Source organism: Diplotaxodon limnothrissa, linkage group LG18 (genome assembly GCF_057381915.1).
Source record: "Diplotaxodon limnothrissa isolate DT_005_m linkage group LG18, D_limnothrissa_male_GT1.1, whole genome shotgun sequence".
Taxonomy (NCBI): Eukaryota; Metazoa; Chordata; class Actinopteri; order Cichliformes; family Cichlidae; genus Diplotaxodon; species Diplotaxodon limnothrissa.
The window spans coordinates 40,875,556-40,897,079 of record NC_140613.1 but is presented as its reverse complement, the minus strand read 5'-3'; the positions used below and the strand labels follow the sequence as shown (position 1 = coordinate 40,897,079).

The 21,524-nt window shown below is 41.2% G+C and overlaps 1 protein-coding gene across 2 annotated transcripts in view; it reads right to left on the bottom strand.

The window, feature by feature from the left end:
- The window catches only part of LOC146614183 (disks large-associated protein 1-like), a 66,245-nt gene extending 57,922 nt beyond the window's left edge, over positions 1–8,323 (bottom strand). For both annotated transcript variants that reach the window (XM_085377537.1, XM_085377538.1), the window contains exon 1: positions 6,899–8,323. In XM_085377537.1, the coding sequence (XP_085233663.1) occupies positions 6,899–8,323 (1,425 nt within the window). The remainder of the gene's footprint in view (positions 1–6,898) is intronic.
- Positions 8,324–21,524: the final 13,201 nt, after the last annotated feature.

Here is a 21,524-nt window from a genome sequence, read left to right as displayed (position 1 = left end):
GTGGTTTGTGGTTCAGCTGCAGGGGAGGGGTGGAACAGCGGGCTCTGGGGACAGTGCCAGGGAAGGCTGGCTGGCACAGCTTTATCCATTACACTAACTATGCCTTCTCTATTTCGGTAGTCGCCAGGGCTCAGAGAAGGGAGCTGTATGGTGTGTGTAAGCTGGAGAGGGCAGCTGCAAAGCTGCGTGTGCTTCATTGTAAATAAAAATCACTGACATCAAACTCCCAAGCATCGGGTCCTTCTTGCTACAGTTGTGCCGAAACCCAGCTCAGTATGATGGATCAGCAGCCAGTCCGGGCAGTGGAGGCATTGGCACAGATGGTGGGAGAGTTGGCAGTGATGCACCAGGAGCTGGAGGTGGTGCTGAATAAACTGCGGGTCCAGGCCGAGTGACAGACATTAGATGCAGCTGCTGTCAGGCGAGGCCCAGGTGGCCACCCTCAGCCTCTCCACCCAGGCAAGGGCCTCGTTTGAGAACATCTGGGGTTGGGAGACAGGCCCCTCACCTACGCCGGGTGGCTGCACGATGCCACACACTGCAGGCTGCAGCCCAACCCCATGCTGAAAGAGGTGTGACTGCTGGATGTGGTAGTGCATGAACAGTTCGTGAAGGGGCTCTCAGCAGAGCGGAGTGGGTCGGCTATCACTGGCCAGCGAGCCTTGAAACTGCCGTGACCCTAGCTGAAGATCACTTGGTGGTGCAGCTGGGGCAGTCCCGAGAGTAGCTGTGGCCAGTGGAAGTCGACCAGTCCCGCCCCTGAGGAAAAGATTTCATGACAGGACACATTTGCCAGGATTGCCCAGTAATGGAGGTGGGACAGATGTTCCTTCTGACACCGTCCTCTGGTCCCAAGAGAGACAGACTGCATACTGGTAAGGTGCCAAGGGAGTATATGCCAGGCCTTGGTGGCCTTGTGGTCCACCAAACCCTAGTTAGTCCAGGGGCATTACTGGAGGCAGAGTGGGTGGTGGTTAGGTGTGTGCATGTGGACATTCATAAATATCCCATGGGACCGGTTGAAATTAATTATGTCAGGCACAACACATAGACTGAAGGCTGTAGTTAGCTCAAGCCTGATGCACCCTTTGAATTTTGGAACAGATTGGATCGAGTTCAGTAGGTTAATGGGGCAGTGCGAATGTGGCCAGTAGGGACATGCAGGGTCTGTTGCTGTGCTCAGCAGTGATGTGAGGTCATCTAACGCTGACTCTGGGGAGGAGGAAACAGCGGGGCCTTCATGGGAGAACCCACCAGTTCTGATAATTCCCTGGAGGATTTTCCAATGGAGCGGTCTTGTGACGCTATTGCGATGACCATGTCAAACCATGCCATGGGCGACCGTGGCTCAGGGGGTTGGGAAGCGTATCTGTAACCGGAAGGTCGCCAGTTCGATCCTCGTGCTCTCTGTCCTGGTCGTTGTGTCCTTGGGCAAGACACTTCACCTACCGCCTACTGGTGTTGGCCAGAGGGGCCGATGGCGCGATATGGCAGCCTCGCTTCTGTCAGTCTGCCCCAGGGCAGCTGTGGCTACAACCGTAGCAGTGTGTGAATGTGAGAGTGAATGAATAGTGGTATTGTAAAGCGCTTTGGGTGCCTTGAAAAGCGCTATATAAATCCAATCCATTATTATTATTATTAAACAATTGCAACAGCATTTTGCAGATGTGTTCTAGCCCCTACAAGTACCAATCTCGTAGAGCACCCTATTAAAGTTTGACGCCTACCCAATGCCCCAGGTCGATGAGCTCCTGGACCAGTTAGCACTGCTCGCCTTTTTGCAACACTAGATTTAACTGTGGGATAATGACAGATTTCCTTGCCTCCACAGCCCAAGGAAAAGATGACCTTCTCTACTCTGTATGATTTGTATCAATTCATCACACTTGTTCGGCTTGTTTGGAGCCGCAGCCACTTTCCAGCACTTCATGGACTGGGTGCAGCATCCACACAGTGCATATGCTGGTGCCTATCTGGGTGATTTGATCATCATCAGCCATCTTACTTTTACATTTTTTTTGGGAGGGGGGAGGGTGAGGGTTCATATGGATTTTTAAAGGGACATGCAATTGTGATTTCATTATGTCATATAATGACAATAAAGCTATTCTATTCTATTCATCCACTGTGACACCTGAGTGGAGCATATGCAGTGGGTGGCTGTGGTCCTGGAGTCCCTCAGGCAGATGGGGCTTACAGTCAACCTGAAGACAAGTGCAGTTGGATGGAGGGAGGTACAGCATCTGGGGCACCAGTTGGAGAAAATCCAGTGGATGGCTGACTCCGTTCGTTATTACCTCCTGGTCTGCCCTTTCACCCTCTGAGCAGTGGGTTCACCTGTTATTCATCACACTAACTACACCTTACCTATTTCAGTAGCCGCCGGGCCTGGAGGAGAGAGCTGTGTGGTGTGAGTGAGCTGTAGGGGACAGCTTAAAAGTTGCATGTAGATTAAAGAGCAGAAAGCATTGCAAATAAAAATGACTGTCATCAAACTGCTAAGCATCAGGTCCTTCTTGCTACAGCCTCCTCTGCCACCCAACAATACTGGTTATCTATAGTCCTACCGGGGGATGATAGGACCATCCTAACTACGGAGCTGATTGGCCAGTCCTTATTTAAGGTCTGTTCCTGTTGATAAAAGTGAGCCAGCACACAAAGCTATGTGGAATATCTACATCTAGAAAATTGCATCTAATGTAATAATGCTGCAATACTTCAAAATGCACCTGTTTAGCCTACTGATGTTTCAGTATTTTCTTTACTACTAATCTTCAAGTTGATTAACCAGAAATGAATGGCATGTGTCCACAGTGGGTTTGGCTATGAGCTGACCTCTATCTTTGCATAATGGTTTTAAAACGGTGATTTGTCTCCACATTTGTCTCCTCAGCTTGGGTCACGATTGTTCCTCTAGAGAACTAAGATACATTGTGTTGCCAGGAATTATTCACTGGTTTCTTGAAAAGGTAATGGGCAACCTCACAAAGGATTACAAATCTAGAAAGCTCTAAAAATAAAGTTTGTGATTGTGGGGTTTAGTATTGTATTTAGCAGCGTGAATGCTCACAACTTTGTTGGTAATTCTGTCAGACTGTATAATGCAGCCACAAAGAGCTTGCATCAACACACACACACACACAAACACACTTGCAGATTATACCACATTGCAAAACAGAATAACACATAAACACAAGCAGGTACTGGGGAGGTTATTTAACTAACTATCAGTTACACAGTGGAACTTTGAAGTGGGTCTACTTCTGCATACCTTATTTTTCATATTAAGCAGTGGCAGTCAGACCTTTTACTGATGTTGAGAGGGAATTACTGAGACAGGCATAACACAGTCACCTGAGGTTTTACAGGTCACTCATCTCTGTCCCTTTGAATTACAAAAAGCAGCCCAGTGCCAATCACATCAACATTTTAGATTTTTCGTTGTCAAACAATGTCTATGGTTAGGGTTAGCCTAACCCTAAATTTACTTAGCCATATGCCGGGTAGCTAAATTCAACTCATGTTGCACTCTGACATTTAGTCTGTGCAGATGGAAATTGTAATAGACATATTTCTGTTAACACTGGTGGACACTGTGTCCAGTGTTTTAATGCCAGGTATGAAATGCCTTGCATGCTCAACCATCCAAGTAAGGAAATCCCAAAAAGTTGATTCTGTTCCTCTGGACGTAGCATTTTCACTGGGAGAAACATTTCGTCACTCATCCAGGTGACTTCTTCAGTCTCAGCTGACTGCAGGTTTCCAACCTTATAAACTGTACATTTGCACAATGACTAAAAGTGGGTTGGCCAAAGACGTTTTAGATGTTTTAACCCACTTTGGCAAGGACTGCCTAAAGCTTGTACGTCTCTCCCACAAAACGCTACGTCCAGATGAACAGAATCAACTTTTGGAGATTTACTTACCTGGATGATTGAGCATGCATCAAGACTATTCAGTTATCATAGTTTGCTTCTCAAGCTTTTTGTTAGCAATATTCATATGTAACATGTCCTTAAGCCAAATTTTTAAAAACTCGTGGCGTACACTATAAGCTGTGGGCTGTGAGTATTTGAATGCTTCAAAAAAGATTGCTGTCTGGTTAACTAAGATTTTGATGTGCACGTTATGCTTACAATCACAACTTTGGAGGTCCCAGTCATGCAGCAACACGATTAATTAATGACTAGGCTTGTGTTGTGGTTAGATCATCTTTTGTCTGTTTCTGATGTCTTCATCCTGCCATAAGATGTCATTTGTTCTGCTCTTCAACATGAAATGAAATGAAGGCGCAAATAGCTAATGATATCCAACTTGACACTGAACAGCATATAGAAAAGTCATCTGCAACATTGTTCTCTGGCCATTGTGGGTCTTTGATGTAGACGTGTCTGTAGACAGGTACACTGAATGCTATGTTTGTTTATCACTTGAATATCCCAGTTCATACACTTTGGAGAATGACTGCCACCAAGAAATCTGAGTACACAACTAGTATAGTAAAAATGATCGGAAATATGATCGTATATTCGATGCAAATAATAGAAAGTGAAAATTGCACCAAACCAAGTGCTTCTTGGATGGTGTCAGATTTTCCAGCAGCACAAATCCTGCTACATATGTTTTTTTTTTAGAATGTACTGTATATATCAAGTAATTACATTAAAACATTTTCTTGCAGCACCATTAGGTAACTGCCAGACACTTCTACTCCCTGTGTGGCGTTAAATACCTCCCCAACACTTAGTTTAACACGACACTTCAAATAACAGCAAAATTAATTTATTCATCCAACAAAAAATATTGAGAAAGTCAGGGTAACTGGTAGCAAGGCAGGAAGGGAAACACTACTAAATTAAAAATGAACTCTACAAACAGGAAAGGATGTTGTTCTTCATGAGTTCATGTCATTACCTAGCATTCAGAGAGTAAGGCTGCTATTGGCTCTGCACTTACTTCTCTCTTCAACGCAAAAGGAGGATAGAGGAGGAAGAGGAGAAGGAAGAGGGAGGCTCTCCAAACCAAGAGGAAGTAAAGGAAGTAGAGGTGGGTTGGTGGGTGGCAAGAAGGTAGGTGGAAGCGTGGGAGTGGGTTGGGTGAGTGGAGGAAAGGCAGAGAGGGAAGTGGTAGAGAAGAGGAGTAGGTGGCAGTGGGGTTCTTGGGAGACAAGAGTAGTAGACTGGTGGTAGGGAGTAATGTTCCCTCTAAGGGTCTGGACACACTAGAACAAATCCATATCACCTGACTCTGAGTACATACTGCACTGTTACTAGTGAGTGTGGGGTTTTTCTTAATGTTGTTTAACAGATTGTTTTTAAGTGCTCCTATTATGTGCAAAGATAACCAGGCCCAAACCCAAATTAAGACTGCTAATGAAGTACTAAAGCAGTGACCTGCGGTTGATTTGTCTTTGGTGGTGTTCCCTATCTTCCCAATACTCACATACGCATGTGTGCTCTTTTGATTTTCTTTTAATGAACATTTTCCTGAAGTAAACTTTCTAAAGAATCGTGTTATGTTGTATATTGCTGTCCCGGTCTGCAACACATGTTTGATAGAATATTGGTTGGGACAAAAAATAAACATCAATGCCAGAGTACTTTTTGTCTTTTTAGCAGTAGATCTTCACAGTTTTCAGTCTGATTTTGAAATCCTTGTTGCTTTTTCATTGGTTTGCTTGTTTATTTACTTTTAAAGCCCAGCATGTAAATGGGTGGTGTTTGGTGTAGCTTTTAGGGGGGGTTTCTAGCGTCCACTTGTTATTGCTTTCAATGTGAAAGAAGCAAGTAACTATAGCTCTTATGTGTCCTGAACTTATCAGTATGACGATGCAGTTATCACCACTACTTGCATTTCTGTGCAAACACTCATGAAGTCAGATTTCTCAATTTACAAATAATATGTTCTAAAACACCTAATCGTATTTGTAAGAAATCAGTTTTAATTCAATAAAATGATTTAATTATTTGTATTTAAGTCATTGATTTAAAAGAAGAAAATACCAGGGTTATCTAAATATAATAGTATAAGTGGTATAAATATGATATTTTTTTACATTGTCAAAAGGTTCTCAGAGTTGTAAACTGATGAATGTGGCGAAGCCTTCATTATTCTAGTGTGCCATCAGTTATAGTCAGTGATATTCAGTAGTACTTTCCAGTCATGTAAATCTGCAGTTTTCACTCCAACAGAACACCAAACAACATAGGAACATACAAACTCTCAAAGCACCTAAGCAATCGCTTACTAAACCCTGTCTCCTAAACTGAAACATATTTCATCCTGGGTCATGTTTCTTTCAGCTAACCTGCATGAAAGGCCCTTGCTGAAGTCCTCCATCACTGCCGTCTATTCATCATTTTGTGATGACTGGGTTTCCCATGGTAGGAGCATTCTTAAACTGTCCAGAAATATCTGTCATTAAATCTATTTTCCAGTTTATTTAAGTTAGTTTCAGTCTTTGATCACTCTACTGCTCTCCCACTTTTGAATACAAATAATCAGTCATACAGTGCCTGATTGACAGAGCACATATTACGATAATTAATTACATTATTTATTATTAAGTTAGATATCTAAGAGAAGTGTTTATGACTTGTGTGTTAATCTTTTAAGAGTTCATGAAGTCTTTGTAGTGATTTTTCTCAAAAGGGCTGTCAAGTGCCCAGTTGTTTTGGCATTGATAGAGCAAAAACCTGTCACATATCTGCTAAACTAAAAACAAACTTATGGACTCCACTTGGTTTGCCCTTGTCTACCTGGAACTGTAGGACTGGACACCACTGACTTAGAGGAAGCATTGATGGAAAAAAGTAAGTTGTGGAGAAAAGGGAATCAACAGAGGGGGGAGAAGGTGAATTGACTGGATTTGAATGGGGGTTGGGGAGGAATTATTTACCTGTAAGAAATGGCAAACGCGCTCCTGCTGCTGACTGCCCTTAGATTTGACTAGAGCTCTATCTAGGTTTAGGTTACCGGATCCTGCGCTGGCTCGTGGCTGGTTGTGGCTGCTGTTGTTGGTGTAGACCTCTCGGGCCCTGCTCACCGTTAGGCTTGATGACCATGGCCCTTTCTTCACAAGGGGCCCGTCCACAAGACCCACTGGAAGCAAGGAGCCACTTCCTCCACCGATACCGCCACCGCTGTTATTGCTGCTACCACTAATTGGCACACATGCTGTCGACGCTGCATACTTCACATCGTTGTTGCTCCGGGAGGCTTTGAGTGCAGAATGGTGGTGTGTGTGGCCATGGTGTGCGTGGGTGTGTGTGTGCTCGTTTAGTGTGCCGTAAGGGTCCATCATGAAGTACTGCTGGGACTGCGAGGAGGAGAGACTGGGGAGGGGAGTCTGGGGGAACTTGTCTGGGTTGTTGCCGGGATACCGGCTTATTGTCATGGCAATAGGCGAGGGGGAAATGGAGGGGGAGGGTGAGGGTGGAGGTTGGTGGTGGTGAGGGTGGTAGAGACACAGCTCCCGTTCCAGGTTGTCATCTGAGCTCCAGTATCCAGAGCCTGGAGCAGATGCTGAGCCGTGGAGCTGGTGGTGGTGGTGGTGGTGGCTTCGATGCTTGGGCTCTGCTGATCTACAGCGCTCACGGCTCTTACTGCGTTTCCGATGGCGCACTCCCACTGGTGGAGTTTCACCTTCTGGGCTGGCCCTCGAGCCACCACCACCACCTCCTCCACCGCCACCACCACCACCATTAACACTCCCATTATTGGCCCCCTTGGAGGACTGTGTGTGGTGTGGCCCTTCCAATGAATGTGACTTGGTGAAGAGTTTCTGGACTGAGTGGACAAGATGGCGAATTCTCCCTGGACTGTCATTGTTGTTGTTGGCCCCCATCCCCCCACTGTGGGCCTGCACCCCTCGTTTGTATTGCAATGTATGGTAGCCATCTCTGGAAAATGATGGCTGACGTTCAAACGGGTCCACAAAGTTTGCTGGTACCCGAGTGGGTGTTTTACCCCCATAGCCTCCTCCACCTCCTCCTCCTCCACCACCACCTCCTCCTCCTCCTCCTACATATGGTACCATGGCCATACACTCATCCTTTACCTCAGGATGGTGAGATGAGGAGGTAGAGTGGCACCTCCTGGGGAAGGTTCCATATGGGACGATGCTGTTGCTGTCAGAGGGGTATGAGGTACGCTGAGCATTGTAGTAGGGCAGCTCAGCTGGATGTGGCATGGGAATGGGCACAGGCATGTCCATCTGACTGATCAAATATGGCTTGCGGTCAACATGGTGACCCAGTGGATCATATGATGGTTCATAGGAGACCACATGATGGTGACCCCGGCTACTGGACAGGCCTTTCATAACGGGGAAAGATGGGTGAATGGAAAGAAGAAGGATATGGATGAGAAATGCCAGGTAGGCCTGTGATCACAGAAGGGCTGCAGAAGACTGTCCCTGAGCAGAGAGCTACAGACTCTGAAAGAAAGGGAGAGAAGAAGCAACAAAAGATCAGTTAATAACCAGTTAAGCCACCAGGGGCTTTCTGAGCTTCCTGCTCAAAAAAGACATGCCCAAAATGAGTGGAGTGTTTCTCTGCAATTACAAACTCTGTGTAAACAATCTTGGTATCAAAACAAAGTTAACATTTGTGAGATTTCATCAGAGGTGTAAATACTACAACGGATGTTACTGTGTCAAAGTTACTGAGGCTGGAACACAGAAAAAGTAAGTAGATTTTTTTCCTCAAGTTATTTGTTATTTTTTTTAGCATATAACCACTTTGAAAATATACTTTGGTTCACATTTAAATTCATAAAACCAGTAATCAACATATGAAAAGTGCAAAGATTTATGCTTCTGAAGTGAAACAGTGAAAAATTTTTGCGCTTTTAATGAATAAATAAATGTTCAGACGTTGTCTAGTTTGTCCAATTTTGGCACACTCTGACACCACGTGTGAATTTAAAATTTTGAGGTATTGAACAGCAGACACTATTTAAACTCAATTGCATGTCTAAAAATGCTTGTTTTTTGAATATTTTTGAAGAATTACCCACACACTCACATCCAACGGCCTATTCTGCCGTGCGCCATAGACAGTTTAAATAGGTTTTGGTGCCTTAAATTCTGAGGGGCTGTAACTTCAGCTTCTATTGGCTGATTTGCATGATTGACACCTCTTTTTAATAGTTTGAGCCAATAGAATCACTGTAATTATGCCATGTTCACATCAGTTCCAATCAGAAGTTGCAAGTCGAAAACTCCACATGACCCTAAAAGTAAGACACAATCCAGTAATGTGACTGTAACTTGGCTGAAAATGGGGATTGTTGATGTGGCTCTGATGCATTGTGTTAGCACCGCCATTATCAGTTTCTACAGCTATCGGCTATTGGTGGGGAACAGCGCAGGAAAACGCTCAGCTAAACGGCTTTCTGCTTTAGCACATATGGAAAGTTATGCATATTTGTGGTCTTCTTTGCCACTGGTTCAATGAACTTTGGTCGGAGCGTGGTGAAACTTGCAGATTTCGAATCTGTGAGATCTCTGGTTGCTAACTAGGCAATGTCTATCCGGTTACACGAAGTCGAGTGAGTTCTTACCTCCATTGTTTGTGTTTAGTGAACTTTTGCGAAATTATGTAACTGCTCTTTAGCGTTTGGTCGTTGTAGAAATGGTTTATATGAGCTTTTAGCTGAGATTCTGAGGTTTCTGTGGATACCACACAGGTCGATATCTGCATAAAAGACCTGACGGAGGGTTAAACTGCAGTTCATCCCCTTTGCTCCCCGGTGGCCTTGGGGCTCAAGAAGAAATCCAACATAAATCATTGCTGTTTAAGCCACCAGAACTCATAAGTCCCTGTTGGAAGAACACATTTTAAGGGTTTTCAAAAAGATACTCTGAGCTAAAATTGATCACGTTTAAAGTGAGTCTAATTTTTATAGCAAACTCTCAAAGCTTTATATGTACAGAGTTTGCATATATAGAATTACTGATAGAAAAGGTAAGGGCTGAGTTCACCTTAATACACCTTACATTTTTCTTTTTACATATATCCTCTTTTCAATTGTGATGAACACCATGACTTTTCCACACATGACTGTTTCCTTCTGAGTTTTCTTACTGGACAGATTTTTTCCTCTTTTTTTTTTTTTAATCTTGAGACATTGTTAATGAGGACAACAAAGCCCCATAGGCTCATCATTAATATAAACAGGTTACAGGTTTATTTCATTAGATCTGTCTTATGGGCAGTGATGGTTTCTGGTGTTCTGTGTCATATGACTTTACAGATACGCTGGGGTAATAATTATTTGATCATCTGCTGAATTTGTAAGGTTGCTCACTTTCAAAGGAATTATATTTTTTTTATGGACAGAGACAAAATATCAACAACACAAAAACACCACATTACATAAAAGCTGTAAACTGATTTATGTTAATCTTGACTGTGAGGATGATGTTCCTTGGGCCATGCTCAGCATTTCTCTTCCTCCAAACAGGTTGAGTTGATGCTGAAAAGCCCCATTTTCTCCCAAGCCTTCTTTGAATCATTTTGATGTTCAGAGATGTTACCAATGGTGTTCTTGGTGACTGTGATCCCAACTGCCATCCTGTGTAGTTTTGGGTTGATGTGCCACCTTCATCCTCACCCCATGAGGCAAAATCTCCCTGGAGCTTCAAAATGAGGGTGATTGATGTCATTTTATATTTCTTCCGTTTCTGAATAATCGGAATTATACCACCAGCATCTCAAACCATTGATACAAAGCAAGGTACATCCATGTTTCCAAGTCGTTTACACTAGATTCTCACTGCATGATCCAAATGTTGCAGAAATCAATAGACACCAGACCAGACAAGATTTGTTTGTTTTTTGTTTTTTTCCTGTCTATACAATCCACATAGATCCACATTTTCAGATGAAAGTATTCCTTTTTTGATGAAAGTATTCCAAGATGTTAAGACAAACAGCCAAGTCATCTATTAATTGGAGGTTTGGTGGTTCTGTCCCCGTCTGATCCAGTCTGCATGCCAAACAGGGCAAGATACTAAGCCTCTGCGATGCATCCATTGGAGTATAAATGTGTGTGAATCTTAGATAGAAAGCACTTACATAGAAAGAGCATAGAAAAAAGTGCTGGTGTGAATGGATGAATGAGGCAAGTTGTGTAAAGTGTTTTGAGTGGTCAGAGAAAAGCACTATATAGGAACCAGTCCTTTTACCATTTGCTATTCTAGTATTTGTAGCTTCTAGGTCACAGATCCTCTCAGTCTCTAGCTTTAGTAGTTGCATAAGTTTGGTGTTAAGCACGCATCATATCACATAAGGTTATCATATCTAGCAGAATAATCTTTTTTAAAGGGTTCTTTAGCTGTTTAATTTCCTGCATAGGCTCATGCTTCATAGCTTTCTGTTTACTTTATTTCGCTCATCTGAGATCAGAGATTTACTCATCTCCTGCATTATTAGCTTTCTCTGTTGGGATCTTAATTTGTTTTTCTGTTGTTTTCAGTATTTTTTCAGTATTTCACTTTGTTTTGCTGGAGTAGCTGCACTTCATAGGGTTTTTGAATTTGTTTGTTTATTTGTTTTATTTAGCCCTGGGAACTGTAGTCCAAAGTAAATTTAGATCAGGCTTTTCCTTATCTAACTTCTCTTACCATAGCATCAGTAATCCTACTAAGCAGTCACATAAACATAGCTATCCCCGTGATAAGTCAGCCGAGGATTTCCAAACTGAGCTACAAGTATGTTCTCATGATAAGGGTGTCATTGACAGTGTATGACCAATTAAAAACATGCACAGCTCTACTAGTAGAAGAGGAGCATGATTTCTGACTGCCAAACTGTCATATGAATTCGATTCATATTTATTTTATTTATATAGCACAAAATTACAACAACAGTTACCTTAAGCTCCTTTTTGTTATAAGGTAAAGATCCTACAATAATTCAAAAACCTTACAATAATACTAAGACATGCACACATAATACAAGCCAAGACGCACTGAATCATCAATGTGTCTTTTAGACAAACCCCTCTGTTCTTTTAAGATTGGTCTTAAAACTTTCTTTTCTGACACAGCATTAGTCATGGCTGGATCAGGTGACCCTAAATCTTCCCTTGTGTATGTTGCATTAAGTCTAGGCTTCTGAGGGTTTCATATGATTCTGAGCATTTCTTCTTTACTCACCTTCTTTCACTTACGTTTATACACCACTCTGCATTTAAACATTAGTTATTATCATTATTATCTGGCTCTCTTTCACAGTGTATCTTTAGTCCTGTCTTCTTTCCCTCACACCAGGCTGGTCGAGGCTAATTGCTGCTTCTCCCTGAGCCCAGTTCTGCCAGAGGTTTCTTCCATTTAAAAGGGAGTTTTTCCTTCCCACTATTGCCAAAGCGCTTGCTCATAGGGGTTTTCTACTGTAGGGTCTTTACCTCATAATATAAAGCAGCTCGAGGCAACTGTTGTTGTGATTTGGTGCTATATAAATACAACTGAAGCGAATTGAAAGCGATATACTGTAGCTGTAGCAGACCACTGTGTGAAAGGCAATGAATGCATATGGATTTGTGTATGCTTTGGTTCATAACTAAAAATGTGCTAAGAAATTAACAAAGTCTGGTTAATTTGAAGCTAAGAAGAAAAGCAGTGTCAACTGTCTCAGCTGTTTGGTCATTTGGAAATTATTGTTTACTCACTGTAAATACATGCACTGTTCTCTAACTTTGAGCGCACCTGTACGTAGAGCTTGACATAGCTTCTGTCTGTAGAGCATGAACATGGCTCTACAACAGGGATTAAAAAACACGATAAGACTGAGTCCGTCCGCTATCACGCTGTGACTGAAAGAGGACAAGGTAAAAATTACATCTGAAATGTTTGTAATAATACAGCAAATTGATTGGGTCTTTTGAACATCCTTTGCCTTATAAATTAGAGGGGTAGTGCCAGAGCTGGGGGCAGACTGGCCACTTGAGATAACTTGAATATTTCCCAATGACCTGAGGGTAACTTGCTTTCCGTGAACAGTCAACTTGATTAGGAAACAGTTTATGACCCACACTGAATGCCCACATCAAACGGGGAAATTTATAATTGATAACCAAACAAAGATGCAGTTCATACATTTCAGCAATGACCAGCATTCTACCAAGAGCGTCGCAAAATTTGCAGCTGAAAAGGGGAATGAGTAATGTGTGTGTAAAACCTGCACTTACACTAGTATTTCTCTCTGAAAGCCAAGTGCTTGTTCATACTGCATACACGAGAGGAGGCTGAAGAAGCTATGTTCATGATGTAAGGGTTAGACAGAAACTGCTAGAACTGTGTGTGGTTCTGAGAAGTGAGGCTTATTTATGCATCTCTCCTTATTAGAGGAGAAATGCATTGTTTAAAAACTATTCCTCCATATAAAAATGATATGTGTGTAACAGCTGACCTGTGCAATACGTAATAGAACAAAAAATATTATTTGCCATCATATCCCAAGCAGTGCATGTGTTAATGAAGATACTGTTATTGTGAGATGTGTTTATTGTTTACTAACCTCTGTGCAGAAATGTGACTAAAAGCGTGAAATACTGGAACCTGTTCTGTTCACTGGAAAAAGGAAATCAAGATGTATCCGTTTGTGCATCTTACGTTGGGATTCTCCTGCTCCCTACTGCTGACGAACTATGTTAAGTTCAGTTCTGCCTTGTTTCAATAACATCCCAGTATTATTTCAGAGCATAAATATGTCTGGATCTGTTCAAGTACTGGCACTTTACAAACAGCTTTTAGACATCCACCACATGTCACTCTTGTTCTGATAACATCTCCACCTCTCATTCTATATACTGCATTTTCTGCAATACAAGGTGAACTTAAAATCCTTTAATTTTCTCAAAAATTGATAGTGCAAATCGTGGCTCAAGAGTTGGCAGTTTGTCTTGTAATCGGAAGGTTGCCGGTTCGAGCCCCGGCTCCGACAGTTTCGGTCGTTGTGTCCTTGGGCGAGACACTTCACCCGTTGCCTACTGGTGGTGGTCAGAGGGCCCGGTGGCGCCAGTGTCCGGCAGCCTCGCCTCTGTCAGTGCGCCCCAGGGTGGCTGTGGCTAAATGTAGCTTCATCACCAGTGTGTGAATGGGTGGATGACTGAATGTAGTGTAAAGCGCTTTGGGGTCTATAGGGACTAAGTAAAGTGCTATACAAATACAGGCCATTTACCATAATCTGGTGCACCTTATGTATTAATTCTGGTTGTGCTTACTGACCTTGAACAGATTTTATGTGGTACACAGAACTCAAAAATCAGTCAAAAAATGTTTTAGTACGACTTTGGTAAGCTATGACGCCGCACTGCACTGCTTGATGGATTATCGGAGCCTTGTGGCTACCGTAGTCAGGAGCCTCGCGGAGTAATCTGGGTCCAAACTCCGCTTCAGGTCCCAAAGTCTAACGAACACTGCGGCATCACTGAGAGTTAAAAACTGTCTAAATTCTTTCTTCTTTAATAAAATGGTCAGTGTTGCTGCTTTACCAGGTGTAACATCCAGGCATCCATGAAAACAAAATTTATTAAGTTTAAAGGAGTTAGAAGTTAACAGGAAGTTAGCTCGCTAGTTTCCACCTGAACCTGATATAGCATGTTCTGAAACAAATTAAAACATACAGCTCTCCTATCACTTCCAACATGAATGAAGACACAAAACTAAACAGCAGTGACGTTTGTAGGGTTACTGAAGTTGGGCTAGCTGGTATATAAGGATGTGCTACGTGATCGCTAGCGACACAGCTATGTTAGCATAACATAAACACAGTGAAGCTGGAGGATGAACTTTTTTTCACTCGATAAAAGTTAACATGAGGGTTCCTGATGGTTAGGGACAAATGCAATCGCGTGGCAGGATGCTGTAAACAGACAAGACCTCAGTCAGGAGAACAACTGAGATAATCCATCCACAATATGAGGTTAGTCATTAATATACTGTAACAACATGGGAATAGAGCAGCTGCAAGAACATTAATGAATCAATGGTAGGAAAGTGGAGGAAGCAAGAAGAATGAGTTGAGTATAGTTTGACTCATCTGACTGTTTTGTTTTGCTTAATGCACCTTATAATCCAGTGCGCCTTGTGATCTGAAAAAAATAAACGGTAAATGAAATAATTTTGCACACCTACCATGAAGAGATGGATACCACAGCATATGCTCATTGGTTCTTTGGACGGTTCTTTGGATGGGCTAAAAAAAATTCCAGATTTGACAGTATTTTTGCTTGGAAGCAGATAGTATTGTATGGTGGATCAAAATCTGTTGGAAGTTTTTTGCTTTCCTAATTCCATCAATTTTGCTAAGATCCCCAACAAAGTTGACTAATATGCAGCCCAGAGGATGACAGAGCCTGATGCATAGTTTGATATTTGCTCTCTGCTATAGGTCAGGAGGTAGAGCAGATTATCTACTGATTGGAAGGTTGGTGGTTCGATCCCTGGGTTCCCCTAGTCTGCGTGCCAAATATCCTTGGGCAAGATATTAACCAAGTTGCTCTCCGATGTATCCATCAGAGTATGAATGTGTCTGAATGGTAGTTAGAAAGCACTTCACAGCATAGAAACAGTGCTTGTTTGAATGTGGCATGTTGTATACTGTGTGCTTTGAGTAGTCTGGGGGAGTAGAAAAGCGCTGATTAAGAATCAGTCCATTTACCACTCCAGTTCAGTTCTTGTGTAATATAAGATGCACAGGCTTTTCTTCCTGTTTCCAGGCATTTTGGCATCTTGTCAACAATCAAAAAAACAAGACTCTGAAAACAATGTGATACAAGGACTGGACTACAAATAAGAGAAAAAGCAGCCAATGTCCAAAGAAGAATTTTGAGAGACTTTCAGAAAACTGGAGAACTATGGCTCAAGGCCATTAAAAATATGCAAGAAAGTCCGGCTCATTGAAAATAAAATATAAAGAAATAAGAGGTGGTTTGATACTTTTGCATGGTACTGTATTTGTAGTGTGACATGTTATTCAAAGGAAAATGCTACCAGGCTAATTGGGTTTTTGTGAGTGTGTGTTTTATTTTTTTGGGCAGGCACACAATGTAGCTACTGTATATGAAAGTCAGCTTATATTCCAGATATTTGTTTTTGCAAACCACAGTCTGTCACAATTGAAGTTAACAACATATTAGTAAATTAATTCTCAAAATTTAATTTATTTCTTCACTCATAACATTTGTAATGTGAAAATCTTAAGTTGTTCTCTCATCTTAACAGTAACATATCTAAATTGTTTAACTGACAGACCAATAGTGAAAAAATATTTTCCTTTTGTGACAATGTTGCTGATTCAGTCACTTACACTGGATTAAAAGGTGACTGGTTACAGAAAAGTAATAAACTGTACACACGTTGCGTTTCAAGAAGAGTAGTACTGCAACCAAAGCTAAATAATTATAAGCGATTTCTTGCAGAATCAATTAGAAAATGCATAGCTTGGGTTTTTTGTTGTTTGAGTCAAATGGAGCATAAATCATAGATCAAATGTATAAAGTTACCATACATATAGTATAAACTTTAGCTCATCACATAAACACTCTGTAAGGCTCAGTGGGTAATTAAGAAGAAGCAGTTATCTGGGGTAATATCAGCCACACAAATGTCAAAGGAAGCATAGTTTGCATTTCTATTTAGTGCTACACTATATTAGTACTACACTAACACATCCCTCATTTATCACTTCAGATAACAGTAATTAAAATGTCCCCACTATGATCTTATATAACAGTGGAAAATTCTAAGACTGCTAACCAAGCAGTGCTAATACTGAACAATAGAGAGACACAGTGGTGGCAGCATGCATAGCTGGGTGTATTTGTACTTGTAGTGGAGATGTTGAGGTGCATTAATGTGTGTTTATGCGTGTGTTTGCTCTCTCCTACTTGGCCAGTGACATCACTGCTTAACACAATTTGACAGCTCCACTGGTGGAATGACTGCTAACAAGCTCCCACAACTCCCACTGACCTGTGACTTGTCACACTGACTACTCAAGTAGAAGCCCCTGCTCTAAATCTGCAGTTCAATGAAAATAAATCTTGGTTTTCTAAACCAAATAATGGTCTTAGTAATTATGTTCAATAAAACTGAGTTGGTCTGTGTAATGCACCAGTTGAAAGTGTTTCTTTGAATAGATTCTCTGGAGCTTAAATGGAGTGATGAATGCCATTTGCCAAAAACATAATCCCTTAATTTTTGTGTTGATTGTTTATAGCATATTAATAACATTTTTCATATTCACCAAACTATTCAGCAAGTATGGATGGAGTAGATTAATCCTGAAAAGGACCACTCCCATCAGAAAAGAAGTGTTTCATCAGAACAACACTGATTTGCTGTGACCTTTTCCTTTAAAGGAGCAAAAAGATCCAAACCATGCCCCACTTCACAACAGAGCCACCAGATCCACACATTGTAGGACTCTGTATGTTCACATATAAACATATACATACAACACAATGCAACATGGTTATTACCCTTTTTGTAGTGGAGTTGGACTAGATAGTCAAGCATCTCCACTGCCTCTGTGAGACTTTTTCAGCAGCGTTTTGGATTCAAAACAAATTTTAAACCCATCACGGAACAGCTGTAACTCACAAGGTCGAACACGTCATCCACTATTAGGAAGGTCAGTGGTTAACTGTCAATTGGACGCATGCATTGATGTGTGAGTGTATGACAGATAAAGCACTATGTGGATAAAATAAGTTCAATTCAACTGCGTTTTATTTATATAGCACCAAATCAAAATAACAGTTGCTTCAAGGTGTTTTATATTGTAAAGTAAAGACCCTGCAATAATACAGAGCAAACAGAAAAACCCCAAGAATCAGATGACACCCTATGGGCTTTGGAGACAGTGGGAATGAAAAACTCCATTTTAACAGGAAGAAACCAGGCTCTGGAACCGATTGGGGGTGAGGGGAGGAAGACGAGACAAAGTCACATTGTGGAAGAGAGCCAGACATTAATAATAGTTAATCATTAAATAAAAAGTGGTAAATAATTTGTGAAAAAGGTGAGTGATGAAGAAACTTGTGAGAAACCCTCAGCAACTTTGACTTATTGCACAATGACAACCAAATGACAGTTCAACCCTATAACTATATGCTTAGTAAGTATATGCTATGCAAAAAGGAAAGTTTTAAGCCAAACCTTAATACGAGAGAGGGTGTCTGTCTCCCAAATCCAAACTGAAAGCTGGTATCACAGAAGAGGGGCCTAGAAGCTGAAGGATCTGCCCACCCATTCTATTTTTAAATATCCTTGGAACCACAAGTAAACCTGCAGTCTGAGAGTTAAGCGCTCTATTGGGGTGATATGAGTAGAGCACCATGAGGTCTTTAGGATAAGATGGGACCTGATTATTCAAGATCTTGTAGGTGAGGAAAAGGATTTTACATTTGATTCTGGATTTAACCATTAGCCAATGAAATATCAGAGAAATATGCTCTTTCTTTCTCATCCCTGTCGGATCAACTGAAGGCTTTACAGGGACTGTTTAGGACATCCTGATAATAATGAATTACAGTAGTGAAGCCTACAAGTAATAAATGCATGAACCAGCTATTCAGCATGAAGTGAAATGCCCTCTGAGATAATTTGACCATGTCCTGGTCAAAAATGACTCCAAGGTTCCTCACAGCGTTACTGGAGGCCAAGGTAATGCCATCCAGAGTAAGCATCTGGTTAGATACCATAATTCTATGCTTGTTAGGGCCAAGTGCAATAACCTCAGTTTTATCTGAATTTAGAAGCAGAAAATTAGAGGTCATCCAGGTCTTTATGTCTTTAAGACATTCCTGCAGTTTAACTAATTGGTGAATGAATAAATTGGAATCTATTAGAGTCTATTAGATAGATATGATACAAACCAGATACAGTGCAGTACTTCTAATACCTACAGCATGCTCTAATGGCTCTAATCGAATATTATGGTCAACAGCCTCGAACGCTGCACTGAGGTGTAGCAGGACAAGCACAGAGATGAGTCCACTGTCTAAATATGAACTCTAATAATCAAAACACACAAAGAGGTGTGTTTTGATAGATAGATAGATAGATAGATAGATAGATAGATAGATAGATAGATAGATAGATAGATAGATAGATAGATAGATAGATAGATAGATAGATAGATAGATAGATGTATTAAAACTGGTAACTGTGGATTCAGCCGTCAATCTATCATATTTAGATATAAAATATGATAGACTGACAGTTGAATCCCCCCACCAGCAGTCACCTCCTGCTGCATTTTTCAAAGAGCCATATGTGCCAGCCAGGCTGGGTTCTTGCTGTGTGTGTAGGCAGAAGGAGAAATGAAAATAGGGCTGAGATCAAGTTATTTTAGGCTAAATGGAAGCTGGCAAATAAAAAGCCTTTGAGTCACCCTCTGAGGGTGGATACCAGAAGTGGAGGATGACAGGATAATGTAGTCTGATGGGCATATATGTCGATACCAGAGATGGCACAATACCACTTTTTATGTCCGATACCGATATCATAAATTTGGATATCTGCCGATACCAATATGAATCCGATATAGTTTTTTTTAATCAATAAAACTGTTTTTTTTTTATATCTTGCTGCATTTTGCCGAAGTTCATAATCAAGTTTAAAAAAAAACAACAACACTAAAGCTATTCTGTTATACCTGTATGCAAAAAAATATTTCATAGTTCAGCAATACTGATCAATCTAATAAACTTAAACCTACACCATCCTCCCTATTCTGGTATTTTAAAGAGTACTTAGTGTAAATATTAAGCAACCTAACTAATAGGGTTAGGTTGGTAACAGCAACAAAAAAAAAAAAAAATAGGGAACCACCCCTCACGCTCCACCTCATGATGCTTAATCGACGTAATCAACCTTAATTTGATGCAGTGTGAGAATCAATTATTGCACAGAAATCAATTATTTTTCAAGAAATATTAAATAGATTCAACATCTTTCTTCAACAGAACTGCAGACTGCACAGATGGTACCTTCCCAAAGGAAAAAGTACTATAGCTTACTAGGGTATATATATTAGACTTAACAGTTACTATATACAGTAATGGACTTCTATTCATTTTACATCAAATTAAAACTTTGGGTGTCAGATAATTATTTATTAAAAGCTAGACATTTTAAATGAGAATAAGAAAGAAAAGTATGTCTTTGTGCCCCCTTTTCCCTGTTCATGCCCTATCGGCCCCCCTGGCTAAACTTTGCTAGATCCGCCCCTGCACAGTTACCAGCCGTCAGCTACGTAGAAAAAGATCCTGGTGTAAAAAGTAATATTAAATAAATTCTAACAACAGATTATCAAGCTTAAACGTGCTGCTGTTGTTCAGCCGCTGGTTTTCTCTTTCTGGTGCAAAGTGGGCCAAAAACAAAGAAGAGAGACGAACTCGCCACAGAAAAGCCGATCAGCTGATCATTAAGAAGTTTCATGATTGAAGTAGCAGCAGGAGAGAGAGAGAGAGAGGCAGTCGCCCCATAAATCACTTGAATGCTTTACAAACATTCAGAGATGAACTTACACACTTGCTTTACTTCTCTCTGGGATAACTTTCTCAGAGATGATATGGTTGTGCTAAGGTTATGAGGCGAGTTACCGCGTGTCGCAAGTTTTGTGAGGTGCTTTCGTGATATTTCATGGATCGGATTACATTTTTTATATCTTTCCGATATCCGATCCAGTAATTTAGGTCAGTATCGGACCAATACCGATACCTAATATCGGATTGGTCCATCTCTAGTCGATACCCGGGCACAGATATTTTGTCATAGATATGAGACACATGAAGTTGTGTAATGTACCAAATTAAATTTACATACAAACACTACAACCTTTTATCTAAAACAAAACAAAACAAACAAAAAAAGGTTCGTAAAGACTCTAGACAACCTGCTGAAGTTGAAACTGAGCATCAGAATGGAAAGAAAAGTGATATATGTGACATTGAGCACGGTAAGTTTGTTGGTCCAGAAGCCGCTTAGTACCAGCAAAACAGGGCTTAGTATCAACTGAGCATTGTTTACACACCAGAGCCTACCTTAGTATTTTGCTGACCACGCCCATTTCTTTATGACTACAGTGTAATTTTGACAAAGGTCAAATGATCTGAAAGTGGTTTCTTTAACATATCAATGAGTTCACTGTACTCAAGTGGCCGCCACAGTCGCCTGATCTTATTCCAACAGAGCACCTCTCTGATATTGTAGATTGGGAGATTCACATTATGGATGCGCAGCTGAAAGAACTGCAGCTACTGTGTCATGCTACAGTGGCTTGCAAAAGTGAACTTTCCCACATTTTGTCACATTACAGCCACAAACATGAATCAATGTTATTGGAATTCCACATGAAAGACCAACACAAAGTGGTGCACACGTGAGAAGTGGAACAAAAATCATACATGATTCCAAACATTTTTTACAAATAAATAACTGCAAAGTGGGGTGTGCGTAATTATTCAGCCCCCTTTGGTCTGAGTGCAGTCAGTTGCCCATAGACGTT